The 25,546-nt window shown below is 40.1% G+C and overlaps 4 protein-coding genes across 7 annotated transcripts; 1 reads left to right on the top strand and 3 right to left on the bottom strand.

The window, feature by feature from the left end:
• The first annotated feature begins 8,172 nt into the window (after positions 1-8,172).
• On the top strand, positions 8,173-10,742 carry LOC103993000 (putative UDP-glucuronate:xylan alpha-glucuronosyltransferase 3). The gene is made up of 3 exons (XM_018828976.2): positions 8,173-8,552; positions 8,619-9,262; positions 9,364-10,742. The coding sequence occupies exons 1-3, from the start codon at positions 8,488-8,490 to the stop codon at positions 10,362-10,364; spliced, it is 1,710 nt and encodes a 569-aa protein (XP_018684521.2). The 5' UTR covers positions 8,173-8,487; the 3' UTR covers positions 10,365-10,742.
• A 453-nt stretch (positions 10,743-11,195) lies between these two features.
• On the bottom strand, positions 11,196-17,616 carry LOC135585197 (transcription factor HEC3-like). Of its 4 annotated transcripts, XM_065193174.1 has the most exons (5): positions 17,283-17,616; positions 17,067-17,206; positions 15,753-15,824; positions 13,172-13,244; positions 11,196-12,520 (listed from the first exon to the last, which is right to left on the bottom strand). In XM_065193174.1, the coding sequence occupies exon 5, from the start codon at positions 12,055-12,057 to the stop codon at positions 11,512-11,514; it is 546 nt and encodes a 181-aa protein (XP_065049246.1). In that variant the 5' UTR covers positions 12,058-12,520; positions 13,172-13,244; positions 15,753-15,824; positions 17,067-17,206; positions 17,283-17,616; the 3' UTR covers positions 11,196-11,511. The 4 variants fall into 4 exon arrangements, 3 of the variants coding, with proteins under 3 accessions (XP_065049246.1, XP_065049247.1, XP_065049248.1); XM_065193175.1 differs by lacking the exon at positions 15,753-15,824; XM_065193176.1 differs by lacking the exons at positions 17,067-17,206; positions 17,283-17,616 and having other exon boundaries at positions 15,753-16,212.
• Positions 17,617-18,262: 646 nt separating this feature from the next.
• On the bottom strand, positions 18,263-23,600 carry LOC135679427 (probable glucuronosyltransferase GUT1). Its single transcript, XM_065193169.1, has 8 exons — positions 23,222-23,600; positions 22,879-23,025; positions 22,533-22,597; positions 22,364-22,433; positions 20,243-20,464; positions 19,513-19,656; positions 18,809-18,944; positions 18,263-18,730 (listed from the first exon to the last, which is right to left on the bottom strand). The coding sequence occupies exons 1-8, from the start codon at positions 23,588-23,590 to the stop codon at positions 18,501-18,503; spliced, it is 1,383 nt and encodes a 460-aa protein (XP_065049241.1). The 5' UTR covers positions 23,591-23,600; the 3' UTR covers positions 18,263-18,500.
• On the bottom strand, positions 23,601-25,542 carry LOC135679426 (pentatricopeptide repeat-containing protein At3g21470-like). The gene is made up of 2 exons (XM_065193168.1): positions 23,940-25,542; positions 23,601-23,739 (listed from the first exon to the last, which is right to left on the bottom strand). Exons 1-2 carry the CDS (start codon positions 25,540-25,542, stop codon positions 23,705-23,707), a joined length of 1,638 nt encoding a protein of 545 aa, XP_065049240.1. The 3' UTR covers positions 23,601-23,704.
• Between the last annotated feature and the right edge of the window lie 4 nt (positions 25,543-25,546).

Below are 25,546 nucleotides of genomic sequence, written 5' to 3'. Positions count from 1 at the left end.
AAAAATAATTTAATGATTTATACTCGAGTTACACTCGATCATATGATCGATTCAATGTACAAATCTTATGTTTCGATAACCAATATCTATTTTGATAATCAATAATCTTAAATTTTAAAAAATAAAAAAGTGATGTTGCACGTGTTATGATTGTGTTATAATAGTTTTGAAGAAGTTGGATATGTTTGTAAATAATTTAATGATTTATACTTTAGTTATACGAGAGTTAAACTCGAGTTACACTCAATTATAGGTTCAACGTAGAAACATTATACAAATAACCAAAATAAATAATTTAAATAAAATTAAAAGTAAATCTTTCTTAAGAATCATTTCATCAATAAATTACATCAATGGCTAATTTTCAGTCATCAAAACACTTTTAAAACATGTATAAATGTATATGAAAATTAGGTTTTTATAACATATAAAAGAACAAGAAAGGCTTTCTAAGAAATTTAGTATATTTCTTAAAGCATATCTAATAATGTTGATCAAAATTAGTTTACTATTTGACAATTTAAAACTGAAGGTGTCGATTAAGGTTAAGAAATAAACTAATAATGTCAAGCACAATTAGATATACTCGTTATGTTGGTCAGGTTGCATCAACTAATAATATTAGTCAAGTTTGAAGAAACTAATAACATGCAGAATTGCTGAGAACAATGTCACTTTCAGCCTATATATTGATGTCAATTATTTGTAGTTGAGAGGAGGAGGAAGAAGAAGAATGATAGAAATGGGAGAAAATACAAGTGGGCAAGAGACACTGACTTCTTAATTCTTTTGAGCAATTGATGCTACCTAACACCTTGTTTGATCGATCCTTTGATTTGACATTTGACAAGTGTTATGGCTAAAGTTTAAGTAATTATCATGGATCACTGACTTTATGCTTTGGCCATCCGAAATTTATTTGAATTAGTTGTTTCGTTTCATTGAGCAATTGATCATCTATCATGATCTGATACAAAAACTTACAAACTATAGCAGCATAGTTGACTCGATTAATCCTAACACAAATTTATAGTGACCACCGAGATAAGGTAATGCCAGAGAGGAGCAAAGGAGGTGAGGTCGTCGCTCGGTAATGTCGATGGCTTGATGCTGCTACTAGTGAAGTTGGTGTTGCATTCAGCAAGTCAAAGAAGAGAGGATCAGCTCGACGCTTGATGATGTGATGTCATAGATTAATACATTATTGTGAGGTTTTCGTCGCTCGATGATGTTAATGTCGAAGCTAACGCTAGAAAGAAGAGGATGCTACCATCATTCATGGAGAGTAGAGGTTAGGATAGGAGAGGAGTGTTGATCGTTGCACCTACACTGGGCTATACCGTCGTATAATCTCTTTTTTCATTTGTTCAAAATCGACTCAGAACAGATTAGCGTCGAAACTCAATCTGACCGAACTAACCCTTGAATCAGTCAAGTTTGAGTCAGGTCGCTCGATTCAATAAAATTGATCTACTCGGGTATTATTAATGTTTTTTAAAAAAGGGACCCTAATCAAAATCAAATATGATAATGTCATAATTACTCATAATAATTTAAAGATATTTACATGATCATGGAGTAAGTGTGATCTACGTTATTATTCTATCTCCCATCTAAAGCATATGCGTTGTGTTGGTCAACTATCTATCCTTTTCCTTGGCCTTCAAGCTTCAAAGATGGTGTGCTTGACCGAGTGATTCATCTTCAAAACCATCACAGGCCACAATATCTTTTCTTTCGTTTGACTTGTGGATATCACTTAGATTTGACAAAATAGAATAGAAGTCCAAAAGAGGAGCAGATGCTGACGAAGCCACACAGACGGGCGCGCGATGACTTTTGACTATTCAAGCGATGAGAAGAAGGAACTCACGTTGTCATGGGTTGTGGAGTAGCATTCAGCGCAGTGACATCGTTTTGCTTGGCAAAGGCAGGTCAATGTCATGCATCGACTAGTCTTCGCTGCTCGTAACACAACGTCAGATCAACGTGGAACTCCAACATGATTGCCAGAGATACGAACTTGACAAGAGGAAGAGGTGATGGCAATATGGTATTTGGAGGCATCAGCGTGGGCTTTGCGTAGAAGACAGTTCCGCTAATAAACCGGCATTGTTGGTACAAGATTACGGTAATCAATCAAAGTGGGTCAAGCCGACCCTATAACATATTTCGACTTGTTGCATGGGTAAACGAAGCTTGTTGAATGGATCCACACCTCTCTCTCTCTCTCTCTCTCTCTCTCTCTCTCTCTCTCTACGTGTGGGAGCCACGTACCGTGACGTGAATGACAAGTAGGACAATGACACCTCAACTAATACATATATTTTCATCTCCCGAACATACCAAAGTCTTGGAAAGATCACGCTTTGCTTTGAAGGTGTCCTTCCACACTACTCGTTCTATTTCTCCAAGCCATCACCCATGGAAGGGAGGTAGGCTGGTGAGAAAGAACACGATACGATGTTGGTAGGTAGGTTGGTGAGTTAAGCACATGATGTGATAGGAAAAGCTTGACATTCTAGATAACTAATTCATCCTTAACTAGTCAATCTTTGAGGCAAATCAGACAGAAGTTGATGATGTAGTGATCCTCCAACTCCTTAAGTTTGATTAATTAAAGGAATGATGAACGAGTCACCTTTACCCTCAGATGTGCCTTTTGCGATCTACAAAGAATATCGATTTCAAGGAAAACATGTGAGCGAATTTGTTATAATTACCGACTTATTATTTGTTTCTTGAGAACAATCTTAAAACACATCTTTGAATGCAACACACTACGTTTACTATATGGACTGTAGAGTTCACAAAGTCTATAAAAGAAATCCAACACTTGCATAGCATGCAGATCATTATTATATATGTTTAGAGGACTTGGAAGCCTTGATTTGGAGACAATCTCATAAAACTACGTTGGAAGAACTCACAATCACGTACTTAATGCTTAATAATAATAATAATATTGATGATCATCATTGTTTTGTTTACTACGAGTGAAATCTTCTCCTCCTTTCACTGTTCACTTGCTTCGTACTCGAAAGGACAATTGGGAAAGCTGCATGCAAAAGTCTCTTTTGCACCTACTAATGGTTTAGAGTGCAACAAAGCTGTAGTTGATAGAAGATAAGATTTTCCTAAGAGGAAATTGATAGAAGATAAGATTTTTCTAACTATATGAGGAAATTTCTTATTCTGTTGAGGAAAATCCTCTGTTCTGTTAGGGAAATTCTCCCTCCTAATTTGTATAAAGTTAATAGATTCAAGCTCTTATCTTCTATTATTTCTATCCGTAGTACTATACGTAAATTTGCTTGTCTTCCTTCATGAATCGATATTGATTGGCTAAGCAACGTAAGGGCCAAATAGATCCCATCTGTGGGTGTGTTGTGTCTCACATGATCGTAAACTATATGTGCCATCAGCTGTGTCTCCTATTTCTGTTGCTGCTGATGCTTCTCTCTCTCTCTCTCACTGTAAAGAACGACATGATATTTTTACTTGGCATAGGGAAATGTTTGTGAACATGAAATAATGGAAGCAGTCATCACAAAAGTGATTTAGTAGAAAGGTGTTATTCATATATGGGATTGGACGTAAAGTCATCACTTAACAATATTAGTATTGAATTCTTGACATGACATCTAATAATACATTGGACTTGAAAACTCTTACACTTATTAAGATTATTTTTTATCTTATTAAAATCGTTTTCTTATCTAATTCATAAAAATATACTCTAAAACCTTCACAGTGTGGATGCGTTCAATCGAGTTCTCCTTGTCGGACTGTCGCTGTTCCCATATTTTGTGGGCGGCCTTCTCATTTGGTTGGCTAACTTTGGAAGAAGAATCAATGATCTTTTGTTGACTCCTACAGTCAATGCTCGTGTGACGGTAAGCTTTCATCATCTTGGAACTGATTTAGAAGTTTACACTGCATGAGGGATTCAATGCCAAGCAGCAAATTACCACTATATCAATCTATCCCCATTTGTATGTCTCTGCATGACGTGGGAAAGGGTTGAACATTTGTGTGTGAGATAGAAGGAAAAGTCTCCATGGAGAGGGCAATGAATAGTCACCTCTCCCTACGAGGACATGACATTGACATCATCTGAAATGAGAAAGGGCAGAACCCTCAGTCCATTTCAACTTGGCATGCCTCTTCAGAAACATGGCTACATTTTGTTTGCTGTGAGGAGTAACACTCACCGTGTGATTCCCTTGTGTTCATGGATACCTCTATTCTTCCTTGATAAAGGGGAAACAACACAAGTGCTACAATTGATGTTTATCTGACATCAATTTAGACGCCTAATCGTGCTTATAACTGGTCAGCATATGATGATATTGATGTTCGATTGTTCGCGCTACTCTCCACGTTCGAATAGCATTCGATGTTTTGACGAAATCATCCACGGTGAAATAACTACTCGCTAAATGAGAACTATAAAAGGCCTCATGATGCATTCACTTAGATTCTCTAGTAAACCGTTCTTAATACAAGCCTTGATGATATCATATGAATTGCTATAAATAAATAAAACGTATGACTAACATAATGGCAAAAATTTGATAACTACAAAAAATTTAATTCGAAACTATTACTACTTACTTGTTGAGCAATTTTGTGTGGCTGATGGGTTAGTATGGCTCGGTCCGATCCCGAGTGCGTAGAGCTGCCCACGTGATTGCTCGAACTAAGGTGATCGATGTCAAGTCTAGTACAGGCTTCATCTCCAGAATCAATCTAAGGTAGAGTAAGGAGTGTCTCTTCCTCTCCTGCCGGGTTACTACTCCTTCCTCACCAATTTCCTGCACACGAGTCGAAGTCGGAAGAGAGATTTCTCGTCTCGATCGATTAAAAGCTTAAGTCAATGTTAAGTGGTGTTAAATGGAGTTTGAGTGTTCGAAGTTTGACCCATGAGAGATTGGCTTTTATATCTTTGAACAAAGATCGACCGTATATAGTTTGTTAATGGCCACCGACTCCTCGGGCAATCGGCTCGTACCTTTCATGTAACCATCGATCGACCTGCATATATTAGTGTTGTATAACGAACGCTATTCTAAGCTTTCCGGAACAGTTTTATACTATGTAGCATCATCTTGTACGACCTTGGATAATGTGGGAACAGGCGACCATTCTATTTGAGTCCGAGGTATCACATTGACGCAGTGTATCATATTAATCCTAAGGCTCCACATTGGTGTCGACATAGTTGTTGTTGCCACAAGAGTGGTACCAAAATATACCTTATCATTACTTTATAACTAAGAATATTCTCATATGCGTTACTTCTCCGACCTTAGTTTCATAGGTCAAATTATCTGACTCAGCATTCTTCAGTAACATCATTATTATTATGATGATGAAAATGACCTCGAATCAAAACCAAATCTAACTTTAATACTTGTTATGATCATCAATCCATCAGTAATTTTCTGCCTTTCACATGTAATCAATTCCAACTGATAACCTGAAGGTGTCATATCAACTGTTCAACCAAGTGCCAGAAACCAATGCCAAGATGATGCACTGCTGATTTGACATTGTTGTTTTATGTACAATGGAATAGAGTGGGCTCTGTGGGGCTGAAAGCCATCTCCTGTAACATGTGCAATTGATTGCATCAGTTCTCCATAGGCAGATGCATCTCTCCAGTTATGTACTCTGAAATGGAGAACTGGCCACATTTATTTATAGTGAGTGATCAATTGCCAAGTTCTGATGCAATGAAAAGAAGAACAGCTATTAATTGCTTTCATTGCAGCTGAGGCAACCCTCCTGCCATACTTACTCTTTCCTAGAAACAAAGAAAGAACACTTGTTGTGATCCAAAAGAGAGGTGCTCAGAGACTTGTGGGCAAGCCACACTAACTCTCTCTTTTTGTCAATTGGTGTCATCAAAGGGTAGGTTTCAGAATGTTGCAGTGCACTTTCTGTTCATCTCCTATGCTTCAATGGGAAAAAGCAATGAAATTTAGATAGTGGTGGGCAAGTTTTAAGCAATCTTATTTATCATATTAAAATGATTCTTGGGAAGTCATTATCTTTTTGCTTTGGAAAAAGATGACCATTTTTTTTATAATATATATATATATATTTTACTATGAAGATTATTTATAAAAAATAAGATTATATACATTAAACCGTCTTTTGTATATCTCGCGTTAGATAAGAGTTTTATGCATCGGATCACTTATTTAATATTTTTATGAATATATTTTTAAAATATTTTTTTTTCTCTTTCTAAGACTTAACCATAATATATTTTTTCTAATATTTTCATCGATCATATATTTTAAGGGTACGAGAAAAAAGTCCAGGAGAAAACATGAGATGAGAGTAAGTAGAGAGCTTTGAGTAAATAATAGAGAAAACTTTATTCTCAAAATTATTTTCGTCGAATTTAAGGAAGAATGGTATCTTTAAAGTAATAAATCCAATCGAACCAATTAAAGATAAAAAAAAAAGTTAAGGTGGATATTAGATTAAGACTAGAATGACTACAATCCAAAAATCAAAAGGCAAAAAAATAAAAAAAATAATTTATTATAATATGTAAAAGTTACAAGAAAAGAAAAAAAACTAATTGGCCACTAAAATTAGAATCATTTCACTGCACTAATAATTCTTTGTATTAATTTAATGATGGCACCTTTCGGATGTAATGAGTATTTTAATCATTCAAGGAAGTGTCAGTGTGTGGATATCACTTCATATTGTAAATATCGATCTAAACAAAGAATATAAGATAAATAATCATATATATCATCTTAAGATCATAAATTCAACAAGAACAAGATTAATGAGTTAGCTACTTCATCAAGTCGGATCATAATAAATGAATGATATCATAGTAGAAAATGATTATCCGTAAATCGATAAATTGCTGAGGTATGAAATCGTCATATAATTTTAAAAAAATAAATATTATATAATAAGAAAGAAGTGTATAATAACCTAAGCTTTGCTCATGAGAAACTCAAAAGAGAAAGCAAATCAAAAGGCCAATTTCACCTCCAAATACAGTCCATCTTATTACACCTTACAAAACTAGCTAAAATGTGTGTCACTTTACATGGCTCAAACTTACTCTATTTCCTGAATGATCACCATGTTCATAATTGCCATGAAGCCAACCTCCCAAATCTTGGTGAAGGTGAAAGGCATTCCCCTGCCTTCCTGGGCAGGGTAAAAGAACAGCAATAAAGGAATCATAATCCCCCCACCAATATCTCTCTCTCTCTCTCTTCTTCTTCTTCTTCCTTGAAACTTGAGCATTTGAGCTGGACTGACTACAGGATAATTTCTTCGGGTTGATTCTGCTTCTCGGTATGTCTCTCTTTCTGCCATCAGATTTCCTGTTGGACATTGTAATTGCTCATTCTTCCATTGGATTAAACATAATAATTGGATCATTTCCTCCATGAATTCAGTTTGGTATACAGATGCATCTATGTAATTTTGATTCAACTCTGTGTGTGTCTGTGTATCCACAGATGAGAGAATGATGTTTCTCCCCCATGGATGCCAGATGAAATCTGTGTTGCCAACTTCAACACCCATGAAAGGCCCTCTCTCTTCGTCTCCCATTTCCACCGACTCCCGGCATCGGTTGGCATCCACAGAGTAAGTAGTTCTACTCTCTCTCTCTCTTTGTATCTTCACAAGTTGGATTCCATTTTGTCTTGAGAAGTGTGACTGTTCTAAGTTCATCATGGCTCACTAATGATTTATGTGCTATGGAAGAGATGGAGATAGCAACATCTTCTCATGCGGATTCAAAGCTGTGACTTCTTTACGTAAGAAACTGTGTTTGACTAGGGGTTATATTATTAGAGCTAGCTCCAGAAAATTTGTCAAAGGATAATTTTGACAACCCAACAAAAAATAATAAAGTAAAAAAATAAAAAGAGATAAGAACATCAGATTTATATGGTTTGATCAATTGACCTACATCCGAACGAATGAGGAGCAAAATATTATTATAAAAAAAGACTATTATAAATACCTTAGGAAGATATTGTTATAAAATATCTGAAACTATTAAACAAGAAGAACTAAAGCAAACAATTAGTTTTTTTATAGTGAGACTCGTCAAACTAACATATATGATTCCAGATTTGAGTGCTGATATCAGAGCCAACATCTTAAACCATTGGCTCGGCTTTCAGATCTTATGGAAGCTTTAAAGTTGAAAGATTTCAAGCTTTCTCCTCGTTGCTGTTTCAACAATTTCATCGTGCAAACTCTGTCTTCTGCATATTGGCATATGGATTTCAATTCTCCTTTCTCGGTGAAGCCTTTTCTGAACACTCTCATGTGTTCTCTTCTTGTTTCAGGGATGACACAGGCAAAACAAAAGCCCAAAAGCTGAAAGTTGTCGGAGGAGACGAGCGCAAGTTCCTATTTCCAGAGTGCAGCTCCGGTCGCAAGCTTTCGTCTTTGAAGCTTGCTCTGTTCGTCCTCGCCTGTTGCATGGTTCTAACGCTTGTCTTCTCCCCCATAACTCGCAAAGATCAACCACTGCACTCAAGTTCAGGGTATAGTTTTCTCTGGTCTAATTGAGTTGCCTCGTGCTTTGGTGACACCTTCATTTCTTCAAACAGGTCTCGGTTTGGAGACGTTGCACGGATTTGGCAAACGACGCTCTCAGATCCTCGATATATCTCGCGTTTGGATGTTGATTGGGGCCAAGTATCAAGCACTCTCGAGGATATCGACTGTGCCAGAGAAGGAAATCTCAGAATTGGCTTGCTAAATTTCAACTTGTCCGAGGTCAGATCTTGGCAGCAAACACTGCCGCCACATGCAGAGCTTTCCTCGGTGCATCTGGATCACGCTGACACAAACCTCACCTGGGAGCTTCTCTACCCCGAGTGGATCGACGAGGAAGAGGAGAGTGGAGTAGCGCCCGCTTGTCCCTCTCTTCCTCAGCCTCGCGTCAAGAGAGGGTCAGAAAGTTTCCATCTTGTCGCCGTCAAGCTGCCCTGTGACAGGTCAGGGCGCTGGTCCAGGGATGTCGCCAGGTTGCACCTGCAGCTTGCAGCAGCCAAACTGGCTGCTGCCTCTGCGGCACTCCGTGTCCTTGTGCTCACCGATTGCCTCCCTCTTCCCAACCTCTTCACCTGCAGAGATCTCGTGAGGCACGAAGGGAATCTTCGGCTGTACAAGCCTGATCCAGCGACACTGGAGGAGAAGCTTAGGCTTCCGGTTGGGTCATGCGAACTTGCAATCCCATATGAAGCGAAAGGTCAGTCGTTCGACTACATGACTCTGAGAGCTTTGTGGATGCACGGCCATTAACGAACTCTCAGGACGATTCACGAGTTGCTCTCCGCTGCGTGCTCGCAGTGCGGATCTACACGGAGGCCGGGAAACGAGAAGCATATGCTACGATACTGCACTCGGCAGAGCACTACGTGTGCGGAGCGATCGCCGCAGCCCAAAGCCTTCGCTCGTCGGGATCTGCGAGGGATCTCGTCATCCTCGTGGATGAAACGATCAGCCGACGCGATCGAGGCGGCCTGGAAGCTGCAGGGTGGAAGCTGAGAACCATCGAGAGGATCTGCAACCCCAAGGCCAAGCGCGACGCCTACAACGAGTGGAACTACAGCAAGTTCCGGCTGTGGCAGCTCACCGACTACGACAAGGTGGTGTTCATCGACGCCGACCTGCTGGTGCTGAGGAACATCGACTTCCTCTTCGCGACGCCGGAGGTGAGCGCGGTGGGGAACAACGCCACCCTCTTCAACTCCGGCGTCATGGTGGTGGAGCCCTCCGACTGCACGTTCCGGCTGCTGATGGATCACGTGGACGAGATCACCTCCTACAACGGCGGCGACCAGGGCTACCTGAACGAGATCTTCACGTGGTGGCACCGCGTGCCGAGGAACATGAACTTCCTGAAGCACTTCTGGGTCGGCGACACGGAGAGGAGGAAGGCGAAGAAGAACGGCTTGATGGGGGCGGATCCACCGGCTCTGTACGTGCTGCACTACCTGGGGCTGAAGCCGTGGCTGTGCTTCCGGGACTACGATTGCAACTGGAACCTGCAGTCGTACCGGGATTTCGCCAGCGACGCGGCCCATGCGACGTGGTGGAGAGTGCACGACGCATTGCCGGAAAACCTTCGGGGGTTCTGTCTTCTACCGACGAAGACGAAGGCGTACTTGGAGCACATCCGGAGGCAGGCGGAGAAGGCGAAGTACCCCGACGGGCACTGGAAGCAGAACATCACCGATCCAAGATTGGGTGTTTGCGCCGAGGAGTTCTGCTCTTGGGAGAGCATGCTGCTGCATTGGGGTGAGGCCAACTCGCCCCATGATTCTGCTGCAGCTCCGCCTAGCTCATAGCAACATCTGTCTTCCTTCTCCTCCGTGACTCTTGATGCGATCAGGGTAGATACAGAGGAAGACGATCTGACACATGTTCTTGCTTCATCTTGCATTCTACCGAGACTGCTCGATTTAGGACGGCCATGGAAGAGCGCTTGCGTAGCTCACAATCTGTGCCATCAGCAAGAATTCACCAAGCAAATCTCAGACTCATATTTTGTTCTAATTCCTGCCATAAATTTCACAAGATTTCTCCACTCTGCATGGAAGATTTGAGTGATCATTTGATGCATCGTAGTGTCTTCTGCATGGAGGGTGATAGGATTTGGAACAGTAATCATGTAATTAGCTAAAGAACAGTATCAACATGCGAGTAAATTCTTGACTGTGACGACATGGGTGTATATTTCCTCAAGTTGGCAAGCAAAAAGCTGAATGCCATATCATTCATATAATATTTGGTCCCATGAACACACATTGAAGAGATGTTTGTGAGGCCATGTGCCAGTCACATGTCAAAGAATGTAGATCTATCTATCTATCTATCTATCTATCTATCTATCTTCTACCACTGACACAAGAAACATACATCACCTCCTCTGTTGTACAGTATGAAACAAGGATAAAATAATTGATATAAAAACTGTATTATCCCCCTTAGAAATTAATTTTCCTATTATCTCATAGAAAAATTTAGAGGTACCATCATATAATTCTACAACCTAAATGCTTAAGCTAATCCCAAGATATCATTTAAACTATTGTTGGAAGAGGGCCTTACAATTAGGAATATATTATGCAATGGTGTGATTTTGATGTGCGAGTCTTGATAGAGAATAGTATCATTTCCCAAACAAAGAAAATGAACTCTCAATGCATATCTTAAAATGTTTGTGGTGGAGAGACTCATCACTTGAGCTGTTAATTAGATGTAAGTCTTGTTCTTTTCTTCTGATCTTTCTTCCTGGACATGAGCAATCATATTTAGGTGACTGAACACACAAGAATGAGGCAAGAACACAATGGGAGCCCTGTGTGCACCTTCCTATTGCACCCCAAGCATTACATCTTTAATGCGTAGCTCGTACACTATCCTCGTTGCACCTTATGACTTGGCTATATAGTGATCATCTCCACCCATTGCTGCTTACTGGCCGCTTGCAGCTTAGTAGTGCATGGGGCGGTGGCCGCCCTGGACATGGGCGCCAAATCCTAATCCCGGAGGAGGTCCCATGGCGGAGGAGGAGGGCGACGAGGAGGAAGCGCGAGCCTCGGCCGTCGTGGGCTGCAGCTGCTGCACCTGCCGCTTGAGGAACTTGACGTAGCGAATGGCCTCGTCGAGCATGGTGGCGGTGTCCATCTTGGTGCCGCCGGGGACGAGGCGCTGCAGGATGCGGAAGCGCTCGCTGATCCGCTCGCGCCGGTGCCGGGCGGCCACGCTCTGTGGGTCGTCGCTGATGCGCACGTTGCGGCGCCTGGGCTTCCTGATGGTGGCAGGGTCGACGTCCACCGGCTGCATGGCGGCGATCCGGTACATCATCTCCTTCACGGCGCCCAGAGCTTCTTCTTCTTCCTCTTCCTGCTTCCCTTCCGCCTCCCTGCGGGCGTAAGCGAAGCATGGAGAATTGATGTGGGGTTGGAACTGAGTCGCCATGCGCATCATCTCGAGATCCCAAGAGCTGCTACCGGAGTAGTTGCTGATGTTATCCATGGAGTGCCAAGGAAGAGAGATGGAGGACACTGCGGTGGATCCAAGAGTGATGGCAAAGAAGAAGAGTATATATAAGCCGATGAATCCAAGAAGTAATTGGGAGAATTGGGTGGAAGATAAGGGGAGGCTTTTATTACAGTGAGACAGAGGTGGAACTCTTTTGACAGTCACATAGGATGTGCGACATGCTTTTACATTTGGTTTCTGAGTTGAGATATGGTGAGGGCAATAGAATAATGGCGTTGTGGAGAAGAATAAGGAAGCCACCAAATGATCCCATGATAGCGCTGCTGCTCCTCGTGAAGGATGATTGCAGGCTTTTTGCGCCCACACACACACACACACACACACACTCTTTCTCTCTCTCTCTCTTCCCTAAAGTCCAAAGGAAGGCTAGTGGGCGAAGATCCATTGGGAGCTCAAATGCCAAGCAACTGCTAAGAGTGCTTCCAAGTAGTGAAGGCTGCAACGAATGGTTAATTCACTGGTTCAGATCACAACAAAATGTTCGATATGCTATAAATAGTGGATACTGCCTCATCAACTTTGTCCTAACAAAATTGGAGAGACACTCAACTTTGTCCTAACAAAATTAGAGATAGCAATATGCAATTGTAAATGCTAAAGATGGATAGATGGAACAATTTTCAACTATTTAAAATCAGTTACATAAAGATCATTGAGCTCTACAAAAAAAAAAAATCATTATTCGTAAGATCTGGACAATTTTTATACCGACTGTTAATGATCTGAGGTAACCCTCCATTTTTTACTACATGAAACTTGAGACCAACATTGATATGATGTAAACTGCCTACAATAACTAATGAGAGATATGGAGGGCTACAAGATAGTGAGTGATCTCTTGGGAGCAGATATAATTGTTTTTGAAGGACAAGTTGGTCCGATCCTACATTCTACAGTGCAAAATCTGAGCCGCACTGCCACATACACCTTTTTCTTTGTAACAACATTTTCTCCTTAAAGCTATCATTCTTTCTTTTTTCCTTTTAGAGAAAGCTTGAGACAAAAATAGAATCTCATTCATCACAGGAGTAGCTATTTATGTTTTACTAGATGTCAATGAAGAGAAGTAGTAAGTGTTGAGAAGTACCTGAGTCGATTGAATGCAGTAATTCTGCCAAAGAAAAAGTCCCTCATTTAATCCACCATCAATAGGATTTTTACTGCACATGGAAAGTACAGTTAAAGTCAGGAATTGATTTGAATGGAGAGTAGTGTAAAATGGCAGGGAAGGAAGAGTAGCATATATAGATTACTGTTGACATGCAATTTAAGAAAGCCATTGTGACAGAAATGATTAAATCTATAAAATGCAGAAGAGACAACAGAGTCAGACTGCTATTCTAATTTCTTAATATGAATCAGACAGAATTCCAACTTAGTACTGTAGAAACCAGGTAAGTAACATATAGTATTCGTTGTTGTTGAATACCTAGATAAAATGAAGCTTAGGTTTGATAAGGTTTCCAAAACTTGTGGCAGATAGAATAATATCATGCAATAATCTCTGATGATATTGACATCTCATATCTACTGTCAATGTGACTATGGATTTCTATAAACTGGTCCATCCGTAATCTACATGGATGTTTACAGAGTATGAGTTCCTGAAAGAAAAGCCACCATATGTTGTTTTGGTGGTTGTTCAGCATGGTGTACTCTCACATGTCACATGATCGTTTCAGTATCATCAGCACTGAAGAGCATGATCGAAAGAGGAACAGAATCAAATGAAAGAGAGAAATATATGGACAAAGAGGGGCTGCCTCAAGTCGTTCACTTTATTAGAGCCTAGTAAAGGAAAGACAAGTTCCAAGATGAATTGGACAAAATCTCACCGCATTCACTTTCTGCACGTGAGTGGAAAAGAGAAGTACAAAGCAAGCTTCTGACAGTATTCGGAGAGGGGGAGGAACACACACCGGCTTTGAATATAATGCTCCCTTCGAGCTTCCAAAGGACATGAAATTTGATGCATGTAGCTATCAACTCACCAAATTGAAGAGGAGAACAGGATGGTGTCATTGATGGTTGAAAGAAAGAAAATAAGAATCCTTAGAACGAGTAAAGTTTCTAGTTGTTTGCTCTCTCTAGTATTTTCACTTTCTTGTACCTAAATGTATCAAGACCAGAAGGGAAAAAGAAAAGGAATTTAGTTGTTGCTGAATAAATTACAGACATCAAGTTAAGCTGCACACCAAATCTATGATTATTAAGTAATCAGCAAAGTTCCTCACCAGTAGAATATATATGCCTCGAAAGAAGTCAATGCAAAGAAGGCCATCATTTTCTTATGCTGATACATAGTAAAAGTTTTCATTTGTTTTATTTTGTTTCAGGGCTGAGAATTACATAAATGTCTTCTATATGATAAATGATGCAAAGATGGCTGGTATCCTCCCAACCTTTTCAATCTTTTAGTACAAGACTGCATCATTCTCTAAAAGTTTCTGTGGATAAATAACCCATGCTGCATGCTCCATTGCCAGAGCCCAGCCTATCCCCCTAAATGGCACCGAGTATTAGGCTGTCATCTATAAGTCATCGATGCTTTGGCATTAAAGTACATGTATTAAGCAATACATGGATGCCATGAGAATGCCACATAGACATACTTGCATGGACTTGAGATGTACATGTACTGGTAGAACTTGACTAATTCCTGGTACTTAAAGTTTGTGCAGAACATTCATTTACCCAAGTTTTTAACAGTGTCACTTGCTTTCTACCTAGAGAGTTATGCTGGTGTACTAATATGCAATGCTAGTATTGTTGTACACTTATAACCAAACGTTTTTTATACTATAACTGAGTATAAACGACTCACATATATGTATATTATTAATAATATGGATCGAATAACAAAAGAGAAGAGAGAAATCCAAATACCAATAATATAAAAGAACTGAGCAACGAATACAGAAAAACTTTATCAACTCAAGAAGATGAAGAGCTCTGTATCCCCCTCTACTATTGCTTATTCATATAATTTGGCCACACATGAAAGAAGTTTCTACCTTTTCTTATAGAGCTAAACTCTAAAGAGTCTCAATTATTTATAACTTAATATTTAACCAAACTTAAACTCCAAACCAATATTCTAATATTCTAATCGTAACAAATTCAACATTATTTTTAATGTTAATAAATATGTATGGAAACACGATGACATCTACAATATCAGCCACTGACATATTAATGGCAAGAATTGATGGAGGAGGGAGACCCATACACAACTCAGTTAAGGATAAGGAGGTGCTGAAGAAACTTGAGGAAAAACAGTGAGATGCAAGAAGTCAATGCTAAGGTAGAGGTACTACAGAAATTTACTTGAGATATTCTTGGACATGAGGTAGGTTGTGTCCTAGAAGTCTATTTCAGAGGAAATCAACAAGTGTTTATGGTAGCTAGAAACTTGCTGGCTTGGAAGTATTAATAACATTTTCCTAAGTTATTTGAAGTATGAAAGACTCCTGGGTTTAACTATGGCAATCCATGTGATGGAGAAATAGCCTTGAATATTATAAGTTATTTGAATTACTTATGGACCAATGTAATTTATATTACCTTCATTTGACTCCAAGCTGAATTGTAAAGAGAAAAGAGGAGGAAGAAGAGGGGGGGGGGGGGGGGCGGAAGTGGGGAGAGAGAGAGAGAGAGAGAGAACATACAATGTGCTTCATAAAGTCCAGAGGGATCCTCTGATGGGGCATAGAGCAACTCAGCTGTGTCTTCAGTAGAAGCTGGTGATGACAGGAATATTTTATTAGTGTCAGTAGAATTTATGAGCTACAGATGGTTCTGAAACTACTTATCTTCTCTGAAAAGGTATTTCTAAAAGACTTATTGCACAAGAGAGACCATAAACAATTGAGACTGGTGACATCCTTGGATAAGGGTGCTCTGAGGCTTATGAAGGTACTGTGGTACTGTGATCATTTAGATTTATTTGATTATTATAATGTGATTGCTTCTATGTTATTATTAGTGGCTTTAATTTTGGTTATGGTGTATATGACAAAAAATCACATGACATACATGTATGTATTTTACCTCATAGGACTATGGACCGAGCTGGTTCAAGGACACATCATTAGACCACAACTAGTCAATCTCATGGCATTCAATGGACTGATTCCTCTCAGGTTTTGGACCGTAACAGTTATGCCACTTGATCCTACTTCCCATCTATGTATTCAATACTATAAAAGGATTTCTAATGGCCTTATTAGAGGTAGACTTTGATGTCATGATAAAATTGCTCCTTTGTAATTAAGGTGATCAGGATTTGAATTGTAGAAATATTTTTCTGCTCTTAAATATAAGGTTGGATACATTGATGTTTCCCAGACCTCAAAACTGGAGAGAGCTGAGTACACTAGTCTGTAGTATTCACAGATGAGGTGCTGACTGTTGTACCTATATGTTCTAATTACTTATTGACTTTTACTTCAATAAGCTGGAAGGAGTTCTTTTGTACATGGTTGCGATGTTTTGTCTTATAATAACAGTAGAAATAGTATCAACAATATTAATAACAGTGAGATGATATAACACACACTTTCTCTTAAAAAACTGGTAACTTCATGGCAGCAGCAAATGTAAGATAGCAGTGGTTGACAGAATATTTTTGATTCTAGTAGAGCTCACATCTAAAATTACAACATAACTATAATATTTAGAGATGATGATTGACAAATGGCATTGGATGCAGCATCAAGCTTCCCATAAGAATATTTAACAATTATCTTTTTTTAATCAAATGAATCATTTGTAAAAGTGAGAGCTCACTTCTGTAACATCAACTAAGGGAATATATCTGAAAGATCAAAGCAATTAGTTAGCTGCGATCTTTTTTCCCAAGGGAAAAAGTTGATTTTCATATTTGTAAACGTTGATCAATAATAACATTGTGGATTTACTGGAAACACTCAACCCCAAACAACATACAGAATGAATGAGTTAAAAAGGAATGAATGGTTTACCCTAACAAGCTGCTTCATTTTATGGACAACTCAACTCTGGTCTTCAGCAGCGCCTGCCAGAAGAACCCAAACAGAAGTATGACATGTGAAGAAGGAAACATCGCCATTCCAGAATGTTATCTGACGACATGTTTTTCACCCTGCACATCGAAGAAGGGAAGAGAGGTTAGATACCACATAAAGTTGATCATTCGAGACTTGTTTAAATCAACCAACCCCTGCCAGACTGCCGAAGGTTGGTCCTCGCGCAGCGCCGCCCGCCATTTCCGATGAGCTGAAACCCTAGATCGAAATCGACCATCCTGTCGTCCAGCGCAGATCAAAATCGACCTCGATGATCGAAGCGGATCAGCCACTTCCATCCAAGAACGAATGGCAGGCGACGAAACTACCGGTTCATGATCCCGATCCAATTCCAGAGGGCAGCAAGAAACGAACTTCTACCGTGGGAGAGCTTCGAACCCGAAGAATCAACGTACGATCGTCGACGCCGATTTCCGCAACAGGCTCAAAATTTCACGCGGAAAACGAAGAGTCGAGAAGAGGAAGGGACGGTCATACGGTCTTTTGGCGTATTGATTATTTCTGCATTTATTTTTAAGAATTTTTAATATTCTTCAATATCTTTTTTATAAATTATATATATATATATATATATATATATATATATATATATATATATATATTTCATTATCGAGAGACGTCGAACGACGGAGTTACATCATCATCCACCGATGCAGAGGGGTGTCTGATGTTGCAGATGAATCGTGGCGTCAAGCGATGCTGGATGATTGAGTAGCAATGAGTGAGTTAAACGTATATAGGATTTTGATGGACGAAATAAAAAATCAGAAAAAATATATTGATAATTGAGAGACAATAAATAGTAAAATTATATATATATTTATTTATTAGGTTGCCAATTGTTGGGTCCAATTCCTTGTTATAATCATGCCCTACTTTACTATTAGGGCATACACTACGTTCATAATGTAATGACTGCATCCGATTACGTCATTTGATTGCATTTCTACCCTGCAGCGATAACTTGAGCTAAGTGTTGGATGTCCAGTGTAGCCACTAGCTAGCCAAGGTATTAATACTAGAACAGTTATGACCAATTGTAGGGTTTAGTCAAAAGTATTTGGCTGATTCGGTACACAGATGGCATGATTTATGATATATAATCTTGAATATTGAGGCAAGAAAAATATAATATGCTCAAAAGTTAAGCTTCAAGATCACATCATCCAAAAAAGAGAGAATACCACATGGGTTTGACAGACTCTCTTGTGAAAGTAATGGTAGAGTGGAACCATATAAAACAGTTCCAGGTTTGGTGTAACTGTCCATATACATATATTCGAGCAAAAATGATGGAAATATAGAAATGAAGCAACTCCAAGCAAAATCTCCAGAGCTAATATGTGATGATCAAGGGAGGGGAACAGGTGGCCTCCAATCATCGAACTCAACAAGGTCTCTGTTAACGACGGAGCCATTGTGAAGCCAAAATGTTTCTCCAGACTGGTGAAAACGCCTCACCTTTCTTTGAAGCTCCCACATGATACCTACCATGGCGGAGCATGGCTCGGTTTCTGGGGCATATACCCATAGGCATCTCACCTGTCTCCCACGAGCTATCATGGCTTCAATCACTTCATCTGGCAGTGTGAAACATTCAGGATGATCGGACGCAGTTGGAGAGTCAGCAGAAATAAAAGCACCCAAGAAAAGTTAACCTGGTATCGTCTCTAGGTATTCCAAGAGTTGTGTGCTAATCCGAGTAGATGGCCACTTGATGGATATCTGAGTATAGTCGATCACATTTTGGAAAGGCAGCTCAACTTGATCTGATAAGATGACAGGGACACATTCCTGTATTACAGCTCATCGAATTAGAGACTCAGCAGAAATATGTATCCACAAACCTCTGTTACGATAATATAAATGCAAGGTTTAAAAGTGCATGCCTCTTAAGATTTAATAAGATGATCCGAACCAACAATAGAAGTGGCAAGATTGTTACTATCCTCTAGTTATTTGGATATCATGAATGACTTTATATTACATTTATCACTCTAAACAATGATAATCATTTGTATGACGTATGAACACAAATTTGGTAATACTTGGATAAAAGAGTACCAATCTTTAGTTAAAAGATCTTAATACCAGAAAAAGTGTGCAGTGACAAGTATGTTGTGGAATAACAATTTGATGTCTATCATGTACAAGCTTGTGTTTTGTGAGTCTTAACAGCAACCACTAGGCTGAACTTACAGAAACATCGGTATCATGCATGTGCTTGTGTTCATACATGATTGTGCCTATGTGAGTGTGTAATCATCTGCATGTTTTTCTGTTTGCATCTCTGCATGATTGCACACACACACACACACACAACACACAGAGAGAAGAGAAAGAGAGAGAGAGAGAGAGAGACCACAAAGAATGACTCGTAAAAGCGAAGTGTCCATGATGACTCGCCACGTGGAGCTAAGCAAAACTTAGCATTCTTCAAGTGATTGAAGTAGTCAGTCCTTCCCAACTTGTTAGGCCCTGTGAGTTGCAATTCTGGAGATTCCAGCTGCAAATGAAATCAATATGCTTGATGTTCAGGAAATCAAATAATACTGAGAATGAAATCAAAACACTCTTTAATTCAATAGCACATTTCCCATTTACTTTAGTTAAAGTATCTTCTTTGCTCTTATCTTGCCTCTTTTGTTTGCAGATAGAAGAACAAAATCTTCATAAAAACATAAGCACCAGACACCTCAAGTTTCTATATTTCCAAAAGCCCAACATACCAAAAGCTTTTCTGATCTATCAGAGTTCAACTTGTGCGATAATGTTTATGGCTTCTACCCAAGAGAAAAATTTAGTGTATTCCAGCCTATCCTTGAGCAGAACATCTTGTATCATAATCTATATTGTGCATATATCCAAATATATATGGCTAGAAAACTTGAAATCCCTTCTTCCAAGAATAAGGCTTTTGTTTATGGATGATTTCCATGTATTACCAGCTTTAAGGTCACATGTAGCTCACGGTGACTTGTGCTTATATGTGTAAAATGAGTATCAGTCAACCTAATAAGTAGCATGGGATTTCAAGTTAGGAAAACAAAATTTATGTATGAAAATTAAATATATCATAATAATAGACTAACCTTATCAGGATATTGTTTAGCAAGTTCCACCAATCGAAGGCGACCAACCTTACCCTGGGCACGTCCTAAAAAGTTCGCCAAGTGCTTCCTCTTTGATAATGGAATAGGTTGGACCACATTGGAGCCATAAAATTTGGTCATTCCATCATCAACATTTCCAGGAATGATAATATCCTTCCAAGTATTAAAAGCACTAATGTCACGCTTATCGGTGCGATCACCCTAAAAAAAAAGATAACCATCATTTCAACAATTACATATGCCCGGTCAATAAAATAATGAAATATGAATACTAAAATAGATGAATGTAAAACTAAGATACACCAAAATTAATATTCTACAACATGCAACACAAATGACTAATATTTTTAGTAGAATCACCATAAAAAGATAGTGGGGAAACCTTAGAACCAAGCAATAATCAGAAAAGACTTCACTAGAAACATAAGCTACTTATACTTTATTTTTTTCGTTCACATCAGGAGCATCACAATGAGCTTGCAGTCCTAAAATAACAATGTAGCATGATTTCTCTAAGCTAAGGGACAATAACTAAAAATTCCAACACAAACATAAAACACTAGAATCACGCTGATACACATAGCGACCTTAATCTGATATTGTTTGGCTCACAGCTAATGGGGTTGCTATGAGGTGATATTTAACATTAAAGAGAAGAGAAGAAACAAAAAGAAGAGGAGAAAACGAGAAAACGAGAAAAAGAGATAAGAGAAGAAGAAAAGGATAAGTATAAAAAGGAAAGAAAAGCATTGAATAAGATATTATCGATAAAAAAAGGAAACATCTTGCTTGTCATTCTGAAAATCAAACACTAACTTAGATTTTAGATGAGGAATTGCAGACTTTCTGACATACATCTCTTTTAGCCTTGATGAAGGATATAGACACAAATGTAAAAAAGCTTAATTTACATATGAATTTAAAAATATGGCCAGTTTAAGATTTTTACCAAAACCTGCATATCATCCAGTCAACTATGCTAATGTAATTACACCAAGACAATGGTTGAGAAAAAAGGAAGCACACTGGTGGAGGAAAAAACATAAATTTCTGAAGGATAGAAAAGTAAATTGAGTATATAAATCATTTTCTTGAACTAAAAAATATGAAAATATGTAGAAAGTTGTTATTCTATAGCCTGGTTTCATTTCCTAGCATTGGGATCTTCTCTCAAATTCTCTACCCATTTAAGAAAAGAGATTAAATATCAAAGGCAAAAGTTTAAGCAGTTCTTCCTATCTTTTCGTTCCACAAACAAAATAAACCCCTCCGAATTGAACTTTTTATCTCACTTACAAGAAACAGAAATTATTCTTACGATGTAGGGATTAATAAAGATACCATGATAGATCTTGAAGTGCTTACTAGTTATCTGGTTCAGTGGTTCCAAACCCCTATTTTCCATCAAACACAAAAGAGAAATAAGGAAGCTTAGTTGTCCATTTGAAAGAGCTAGTTTAATCGTGTTTGTGTACTCCCAATAGTTTTTGGTGATTAATTTTAAACAACACTAACAACGTCACTGGAAGCAACAAAGTTTTTAAGTTCCAAACCATTTATGTTGAATGCATCAATCTTTCTCCTTTGTTTAGGTCCCATACATGTAGTTTTTATTCTCCACCTGATGATGCCATGAATTTGAACTAAGTCACCCCTTCAGCCCTTCTTACAAACACACTAACAGGTATTCACTGGCATTTAAGACAACTTGTCTTATCTTAGTGTTATTTGCAATCTGCTACTTTTTGAAACCCTTACCAGACATTCCAATCCAACCTTGTCTTAACTACTATAGATTCGAACCAAATGAACTAATGTAAGCAATTAAACCACCTCCGCAATCAAATAAATGGTTTGCTTTCGAGGGAAGGTGCTTAATAAAAATTTAACCACGACACTTCAGCAACAAAAATTATAAATCAGAAACATGTAGGAAGACTTGTGAATGAGATTAAGATAATAACTATATACCACCAATAGTAGTAACAATCTTTTTGACAACTAACATGGACAAAAGATATTAAAAAACTATTCACCTCATCATCTTTTTTCTTCTATTTGTTTATGCATATGAAACCCACATAGGACAAGAAATAATACCTCTGGAGTCAGAATTATTGACCTATTCAAGAATGTTGCCCAAGAGCGAAACAGGTGAGCACCAGCCCCACTGCACTTCTTGTGAAACAATTGTGATTAAGCACAACACAGCATGTTAAAATAAAGAGACGCTTAGCTGTATTTGAAATAAAAGCAGAAAATATAATACCTAGGAAAGACAAATATGTGATCGCGGCCTCCTGAGTATCGAAAATATGGCATTTGACTGAGAATCTTAACATCAAACACAAAGCAATGAGCAATTTCATCATAAAGAAGTCTAGGGAAAAACATAAATCTTTAGATAAACCAATGGATCTACTACCTAAGTTGAACGCAACTTACACAAATAAACCAAAATTGCATGGACTCCAAATAAGACCAAGGAATAAGTATAAACAAAATCCCCTCTCTTGACAACCAATGAACAAAAACGGTATGCAAGTACAAGATTCTGAAACTGTAATTGCACTCGAAATTGTAGAAAGAAAGAAAGATAATCAAAATTAATCTACCTTTACATATGTCTTGTTGATTTCTTTATCGTTCAAACCACCCATCATTCTCACACATTTGACATACGACGGAACAAAGAAGAAATCGGCTTCCTGCTTGTGAATTGTCCGGAATCTTGACTTGAGAAGCAGTTGGTGGATCTTGACCTATATAACATCAATCAAACCAAATCAACTTCAAACTCGAACAATCAGAAGCATATGGGCATACATTTAGGGCTTCTCCTTTTAGGAAATTGGTATCAGAGATTTCAGATAGCAACATATTATCCTGTTAGTGACAAAGAATGCGAGGAAAGATTAATTCGAATCTTGATATATGAGAGAGGGTTAAACGGCAGACTTGCGTTCCCCACTGGCCCTTGACGCAGGCGTCGGGGGAGATCCGGCCGTCCCTCCCGCGCATCAGCTCGCGAAGGCCATCGATCTCCTTCTCCTCGTAGACGTAGATCTTGAGGTCGAGGCGGGAGCCGTAACCCCGGTCGGGCCAGAAGAGGGAGCCGGCCCGATCGAAGAGGGCCGCGGAGGAAGCCACGGAGGCCAGACCGCCATAGGAGAGGCCGCAGGAGAGACGATCGAAGGCGCGGGTGAGGAGAAACGTGGCGGCGATGAGGGCGAGCGCGCCGATCTGGTGGACCCGTCCGCACGGCACCTGTAGTGCTCCGGCGCCGGCGCCCGGCCCGAGGTTGCGGCCGCGGCTGATGCTTCCCATTGGGGCAGATCGAGCGGAGTGGAGCGAATCAAAGTGGTTAAGTGGAGCTCAACAAACTAATCGATTCAGAACTCGATCGAACACCAACTCGAGCTCGAGCTCAACTCCCACCGATTAGAGCTCGAATTCAAATCGGTACAGACCTCTATCTGCGAAGAAAGAACCGCAAATATAACTGAGAAAATTAAGATACTTTAATAGTTAACCGATAAATGCCTTTTTTGGCCTAATTATAAGAACTTAATGATTAATCACATCGGTTTTCATGATCTCATTAGAGTGACATAAGACGTAATTAATGGTAAGCTAATTAATTAATTTGATAAACCTAAGAAAATAGGTTTCCAACCCCTCTTGTCTTCCCCGCCAACAACAGAACTGCAACCAGGCAACTTCTGGATTCCGTGCTCCTGCATTGCCCTCCTTATCTTCTCTGCTTCTTGCCATTTCTCTGAAGCAGCATAAATGTTCGATAGAATCACGTACTGCGCATCGCATCCGGCAACCGAGTTCAAGCGACCCACATGGCGGATCACCTTATCGGCCACCTCGGTCTCCAGATGCAGCTTGCAAGCTCCGAGTAATGCCCCCCACACCACCTCGTTCGGCGCCATCGGCATCTTCTGGATCACGTCATAAGCTTCCGCTACCCTTCCCGCTCGCCCCAACAGATCGATCAAACACCCGTAGTGCTCTACTCCCGCGGCCAATCCGTACCTGTCCATCTTCGCGAAGATCTCTAGCCCTTCCTTCACAAATCCTGCGTGCGTGCAAGCGGAAAGAAGAACGAGGAATGTGATCGCGTCGGGCTTCTCTTCCGACTCCTCCATTGCCGCGAAAAGCCGGAGAGCTTCTCTGCTTTGACCATGGCTAGCGAGGCCCGAAATCATGGAGTTCCAGCACGAGGCGTTCCTTTTGGTCATCCCATTGAATATGCTCCTTGCTCGCTCGACATCCCCGCACTTTGCGTACATATCAACCAGCCCATTCAGCACGAAATAATTCATCTTGATTCTCCGCCCATTGATCAGCTCGTGGATCTCTCTACCATGTTGCAGAGAACCCAGCTGCCCGCAAGCTGACAGCAAGCTAGCCATTGTGAACTCATCAGGTTCGAAACCATCCCTCCGCATCCGCCTGAACGCTTCCAATGCCTTCTCGCAGCATCCAATCTGGGTGTAACCCGCGATCAGCGCATTCCAATTCACCAAGTTCCGCACGGGAATTTGATCGAACAGTCTCTGGGCCTCCGCAGCGTCGCCCTTCTTGAAGTACCCTGTGATCATCGATGACCACACGAAGGCATTCCTGCACGGCATTTGGTCGAACAACGTCCTCGCTGCATCCGTCTCACCGTTAATAATATAGCCATGGACCATAACAGTCCATGCCGGGACCGTCCTCAGCTGGTCCGTGATCTGGTCGAACAAGCGCCTCGCGGCAACGGTATCACCGATTCTCGCGAAACCTTCAATCAACACAACCCAGGTCACCGGAGTCTTTCCGGGAATCCGATCGAGGAGGTCCAAAGCTGGGCCCATCTCACCAACCATGGAGTATCCGCTGATCATCGCATTAAAGGTCACCGCATTCTTCTCCGGCATTTCCTCAAACATCCTTCTAGCGTCTGTCGTTCGATGGCATTTACAGTACATGGAAACCAAGGAGGTCCCGACCAGGAGCTCATGGTCTATCCCATACTTGACCGACTCCGCATGCAGAGATTGTCCAAGCGCGACGAAAGAGAGTGAGGTGCATGCCTTGAGGACCAAAGGCAAGATACGTTGATGGGCTCTGTTTGGTAGATTTCGGGTGTATATGAGGAGAGCTTCCTTTGGAAAGCCATGAGAGAGGTAATCTCTAAACAGCTGAGTCCACAGCAGTGGATCCTGTGTTGCTTTGGTTAGAAGAGAGACATGGAGCTGCCTCACGTAGAGGTGGCCTGGCGCCATTACA

The sequence above is a fragment of the Musa acuminata genome, chromosome BXJ1-7 (genome assembly GCF_036884655.1).
Source record: "Musa acuminata AAA Group cultivar baxijiao chromosome BXJ1-7, Cavendish_Baxijiao_AAA, whole genome shotgun sequence".
Lineage (NCBI taxonomy): Eukaryota > Viridiplantae > Streptophyta > Magnoliopsida > Zingiberales > Musaceae > Musa > Musa acuminata.
Note: the sequence above shows the minus strand (reverse complement) of the source record. Positions and strands in the feature narration are given on the sequence as shown.

Excerpts from the sequence above, each read along its gene's own strand:
- LOC103993000 (XM_018828976.2), top strand. The coding sequence starts at position 8,488 with ATGGTTCTAACGCTTGTCTTCTCCCCCATAACTCGCAAAGATCAACCA. Across the intron at positions 8,553-8,618 it reads CCACTGCACTCAAGTTCAGG|GTCTCGGTTTGGAGACGTTG; the intron begins GTATAGTTTTCT and ends TTCTTCAAACAG. Across the intron at positions 9,263-9,363 it reads AATCCCATATGAAGCGAAAG|TGCGGATCTACACGGAGGCC; the intron begins GTCAGTCGTTCG and ends GCGTGCTCGCAG.
- LOC135585197 (XM_065193174.1), bottom strand. The coding sequence starts at position 12,057 with ATGGATAACATCAGCAACTACTCCGGTAGCAGCTCTTGGGATCTCGAG.
- LOC135679427 (XM_065193169.1), bottom strand. The coding sequence starts at position 23,590 with ATGGGAAGCATCAGCCGCGGCCGCAACCTCGGGCCGGGCGCCGGCGCC. Across the intron at positions 19,657-20,242 it reads CTAAACAATATCCTGATAAG|CTGGAATCTCCAGAATTGCA; the intron begins GTTAGTCTATTA and ends TTTCATTTGCAG. Across the intron at positions 18,945-19,512 it reads TTTACGAGTCATTCTTTGTG|GAATGTGTCCCTGTCATCTT; the intron begins GTCTCTCTCTCT and ends GCTGTAATACAG.
- LOC135679426 (XM_065193168.1), bottom strand. The coding sequence starts at position 25,542 with ATGGCGCCAGGCCACCTCTACGTGAGGCAGCTCCATGTCTCTCTTCTA. Across the intron at positions 23,740-23,939 it reads TGGCGGGGAAGACAAGAGGG|ATAGAGGTCTGTACCGATTT; the intron begins GTTGGAAACCTA and ends CTTTCTTCGCAG.